We start from the raw sequence: 5,452 nt of genomic DNA on the forward strand, positions 1-5,452 counted from the left end.
CAGTGCACCATCTGTAAGAAAACAAGCAAGCTCAGAGAGTACTAAGGACTCCACAGTCCAAACCTGAAATATAAATATTCTCTTCAAAGGTATATTCAGATTAAATTTAGAGTCCTTTGTAAGTTACGATCTGTACGACTACCAATATTATCCATAATTCACTTATTGAAATAAACCAGTTGGATTGATTCAATATGCTAAGCTGTAACAATAAAAAAAAAACATATTTAGACTTAGCATGTTGAATGAAATGGTGAAATGTTTGAAAAGTATTATAGTAGTTTAAATTAATGCAAACTATAAAACAAATGTAAGCTATTTCCAGTTGATTGTTCTGGTTTTTCCAAAGATGGTCTTGTTAGATGGTGAGAACTGATGATAATAACCAGGTGCACAAATCATACAAAGCCATTCATCTGGATGCTCTTCAGAAGTTTAGATTCAATTCTCCACATTGGCTTGGCTGGTGAGGCCTTACAGGTGTTGAAATCCACAAATACGGAGATGGCTATCCTTAGGTCCTGGTTTTCTTAACAGGTGTTTCTTGGACAAGTCTGTTAACTTACTTTATACAAGCTAAGTCATAAAACATAGTTCCCAAAGACAATAACACGGTGGGCCATATCAAAACAAAACTCACTTTATAGGATCTGTGAACTCATTTTACTTATATGTCTCAGAGCCAGAACACCCCCCCCCCTCGGGTACATTTATTACTACAGATCAGCTTTTCCCAACCTGGTAATCTCAGATGGACTGGACAACAATTCTCATCCTCAGGCAATACATCTGGAAATAAAGTCACAATAAATTTGGTGAGGTTGATTACACATTACAGAGCAGACAGGCATAATTTTGTCCTGCTAAAGATATATTGAGAGACACAGTTTTAGAATGGGAACAATTTCTCTTCGGTCACCAAAACTGAATCCATAGAGTAATCAGGAAATGTTGACACTATATATAGTATTTGATATCAGCCATGACTCTTAGAAGCTTTCTTAGAAGCTCTTTTCTGCAGGTATATTTCAAGATCCTCAGAAGGTTGTCTTTCCATGGGTCAGCCTGGTTTCCAATGGATGAGAGACCACCAGGACTTCCCCAACTATATAATAAACAGAAAATCACCTCAGAAGGAAGTGATTGCAATCCACTCCCGTGTCTTGTCTTGAATGGACTGTAAAGTCCCAAATAGTCCAGTTCCATCCACAGAAGTCTTTTTTTTTTAGAATGCATTTGCTGTTAAATCACAATATACACAATAAAAAACCCCGGAAGTTATGAAAGAACGTTTCAAAAGAAGAGAATCCAGAAAGTAAGGGAAACTCGGACTTGAGGAAGCACGAAACACACACACACACACACAGAGCTCTGAGCTTTCTCCTCCGCAGGCTTCGGGCGGGAGGTATGAAGCACCCGGCCCCATGATCCACAACCCGGAGAGAAGGAAGGGCGGGGCTACGTGCGCGTCTCGTCCCCATCAGAACAAAATCTGAGATGCTCCGCAAGAGATCCAACTTTGTTCCGAAACTGTTTTGCTACCAATTTCCTTGCTTCTAACGAAAAAAATTGCTTAGATAAGGCAGAACGATGTTGGCGATCGGCGCTTAAAATAATAATAATAATAATAATGCAACGGTTTGCCGGTGAAATAAAAACAATGATTAAAGTGCGATCCTAAATAGAAAAACGCTTGATTTCAGTGAGGTTCAAAAACCAAATGAATAGCAGCGGTCCTTCTAACTGTCGAAGAGCTTATTCATAGGTAATAACAAGTCTTAACACTCGGAATAGCAGCTTTATAAAACCAATCAATCATAAATTAATCCATTTGTATAGAGAGCGGCAGGTTTTCTGTGTCAGGCCCACACTCACCTATTTTTTTTTTTTTAATAATTATGCAGAGTACTCTAAGAACAGTTTTCCAAGCCTATGTTGTGTGGTGCATCTGTTGAACATCTTGTGTAACACTAAATAGTCCTACTGAATATTCTAAAAATTATGGACTTCCTTTTAATGCAATGGGAACATGTCTCTGTTCCTTCCCAATATTTCTGAGTCTGATGTTCTTTTTCTTTCCATTACCAATAGTAGGAGACATTGAAAAAGAAGGAAAGAAGAAAGAAGAAACCACTTTCTTCCAGTTTTCCATCCTTTCCTGGATCACTGCTAGCAACTGGCAATTGGAAAAAGGTATTTAGGATTTTTGCTTTGGCACAAACCATTTCATGTCTTCACCTTCCCCAATACTACACCTTCTGGACAGGTCAGACTGCAGCCGTGTTCACTCCAAGCAGTCATCATCTGGAAGGCATGAAGGTGAGCGTAGGGTTGAGTTCAGAACATGCACTGCCCTGCGCTCATGCTGCAACAGCCACAAGCCATTTCCTTGAAGGTCTTTCTCATCTCCAGACTCCGGAAAGCATATATAAGGGGATCAATGACAGAGTTGCACATGATAAGAACCAGGTAGGTGTTGAAGTGAGAAGTATAGCAAAGGCAGTGTGGGTTGTTGGGGCAAGAAATGATGAGGATAAGGTGGAGGAAAAAGGGTGCCCAGCAGATGATGAAGACACCCAACAGAATAGTAATAGTGACAGCCCCTTTCATGCAGGTGCGTTGGCGGGGGACCCCGTCCACGGGGAGGGCTGCAATGCGCTTGACATGTAAGCGTGCAAACAGGAACATATGAATGTAAAGCAAGGCCATGAAGAAGAGCATGGTAAAGAACATGGTGATGAGGCAAACAATGACCGTTTTGCTCTCGTAATAGGCAATGAACATGATACCGCAAAAGATGCAGGTGATCCAGATGACCCCAATGAGTGTCAGAGCCTTCTTCACAGTCATGATACTGTGGTACCGGAGTGCATAGAGAATGGTAATGTACCTGTCAATTGCTATGATCAAAAGGTTGCAGATGGAGGCAATCAAAGAGATACAGATCATGGAGTCAAAAATGTTGTCCATGTTCTGGACGAAGTGGTCATCGATGGTTAAATAGCCACTGCTCAGGATGGCAATCATGACGGTTTCCAAGGCATTGGACATACCCATTAATATGTCTGCCACAGCCAGGCTACAGAGAAAAAAGTACATGGGTGAATGCAGGTTGCCATTCTTGATCACTGCAAGGATGACGAGGACGTTCTCAAGAAGGCTGATGACTCCCAGCATCAAAAACACCTCAGCTTTGATGAAGACTTGCTCACAGAAGTCACCATCCCCTTTGCTGCCAAAAACCGAACTGTTGACTTCTCCAGTGTCATTAAGCAAGGCAGGCTGAAACCTCAGAATCCAGGGTACTGTTGTGTTCATTATGAAGAGCAGAGATTCAAGTTTACATGCATTTATGAGGGGAAAAAACACTTAAAAGATAAAATCCACTAGAAATCCTTCTGTAATCTTTATTGAATGAGATCAGTTGTAAAAGAAAAAGAAAAAGAAAGAATAGAACAATTCCTTATTCGATGCAGAGTTCTGAATCCACCAATCCAAAGAAGTTAGTTCACTTTGTGCCTGTAGAATGTGAGAAAACAGCAAATGCAAAATTTGAGGAAACAGTAGATATCTCTTTAAAAAAGAGATAGAGGTGGCAATGAGTAGTCCCTTTCAAAATAATCCCCTAGTTGATTTAATGTGATTGGCTTTGTATTCTGCTACTTTGTCTTGGGACCCCCAGTTCAGTCAAGACAGATCTTCTAGCTTTCATCAATAAGGATAGAGCAGGAACAGGAGACATACAGACACACAGACTTGCATTGGATTTTATACTTTCATCAATGGAGAGAAAACACTCCTACCTAATCATCTGTGACTTGCAGCGACCACTAAAAAGCAACTTCAGCCTTGACTGACGGTTACCATCACAGGCTGCAAAGACCTTATTGCTCTGCAATTCAAAACTACTTAGTGCCCTCTGGAGACCAAAGAGAGAATATGTGTACATTTTTTTTTAGCCCTGTAGGAATCTGTTATACAGAGAAAAACTCAACAATTATAGAATATAAAGGAGGACATGTGACAAATATATAATTAACAGATAAACATCATATGCTCTTCAGGTGATTGCTGTCAGATCAAAACACAGTGAAGGGTTGCCAAATTTTCAAGATAACATTGCAGCTGCCTTGATTATATAAACTCATTTGAACAATCACAGTGAGCTTGGTCATTGATATGCTAAACAAAATACATAATTTCCTGGTCCTGTAGATTGTATTTGCTTTAGCAGCTGTAATTTTTCTAGCACCATTCTCCCCCTCTAACCCCACCTTCAAACTCTCATGTGCTTTATTTTTATACATGCATTCAGTCAAGGCTATTTGATGCATTCGATCTGCCTTAATCATGCAGTCCCCTTGGATACATCACAATTGATGCTGATTTATGTTGACTACTGATTGACTGTGGAATGATGGTTTAGGCCCTAGATAAAAAAAACACACCCTGATTCTGAAGCCTTTGGGAGAAAAATATTCACATACTGATATACAGCAGAAATGATAATTTTGGAAGGCATCAGCAAGGCCATTGGTATTTATTTACCTAAGTACTAAAACATTGATACCAACAAGAATATTATTGTAATGAGATTTATTATAGCCACCCGCTCCAAAAGACAGATGGTTGGATGGTCTACAACATCCAATATATAAATTAAAAGAATTACAAAAACAGCAAAGCATAATTTAATGAAAGTATACATTGACAAAAATAGCCACAATAATTAAAAAATGACAGGGTCCACTGACACATACGAACTGGCCGAGGAACAGAAGATAAATCTAGAACTTATAAATCTTTTAAAACTCTAAGAATGTGGGTGCATACCTGTCTTTGAGGGAATGCTGTCTTCTTTTTCATGAAATATACTTCCTTGTTCCCATGAAATGTTTAATTGAAGGGACTTGAGGTGAAACCACACTGCCAGAAGGTCCTGGGAGAAATGTTTGGAGATGGGTCGTCCTGCAGAAAACCAGGGAGTAAACATGATGATCAGCATCTTGAATTGTACCTGAAGTAGGTAGTCATGCTCTTTTGTGGCTCCCATCAACCTTTCTCCAACACTAGATCATGCTGCAACTTTTCTGAGACAAAAAAACAGATCTAATGTAGTAGGATCCCTGGTATGTATCAAGTTCTCTTATTACAGAGACTTATGACCATAATTGATCTCAAAATTTCTGTTGCTAAGTGAGACAGTTACGTGAGTTTTGCCCCATTTTACAACATTTCTTGCCACAGTTGTTAAGTGAATCACTGCAGTTTTACGTTAGTAACACGGTTGTTAAGTGAATCTGGCTTCGCCATTGACTGCACTTGTTAGAAGGTTGCAAAAAGTGACCACATGACCCCGGGACACTGCAACCAAATATGAGTCAGTTGCCAAGCGTCTGAATGTTAAGCATATGACCATGGGGATGCTGCAATCGTCATAACGGTGAAAAAT

The 5,452-nt window shown here is 39.7% G+C and overlaps 1 protein-coding gene across 1 annotated transcript; it reads right to left on the reverse strand.

Annotated features, from left to right (window-relative positions):
* Positions 1-2,337: 2,337 nt before the first annotated feature.
* MC3R (melanocortin 3 receptor) lies at positions 2,338-3,318 on the reverse strand. Its single transcript, XM_015826301.1, has one exon. The coding sequence runs from the start codon at positions 3,316-3,318 to the stop codon at positions 2,338-2,340; it is 981 nt and encodes a 326-aa protein (XP_015681787.1).
* Between the last annotated feature and the right edge of the window lie 2,134 nt (positions 3,319-5,452).

The sequence above is a fragment of the Protobothrops mucrosquamatus genome, unplaced genomic scaffold (assembly GCF_001527695.2).
Source record: "Protobothrops mucrosquamatus isolate PMUCROS unplaced genomic scaffold, P.Mucros_1.0 scaffold3046, whole genome shotgun sequence".
Classification (NCBI taxonomy): Eukaryota; Metazoa; Chordata; class Lepidosauria; order Squamata; family Viperidae; genus Protobothrops; species Protobothrops mucrosquamatus.

Bases quoted from the DNA above. Each gene is read 5' to 3' on its own strand.
- MC3R (XM_015826301.1), bottom strand. From the start codon at position 3,318: ATGAACACAACAGTACCCTGGATTCTGAGGTTTCAGCCTGCCTTGCTT.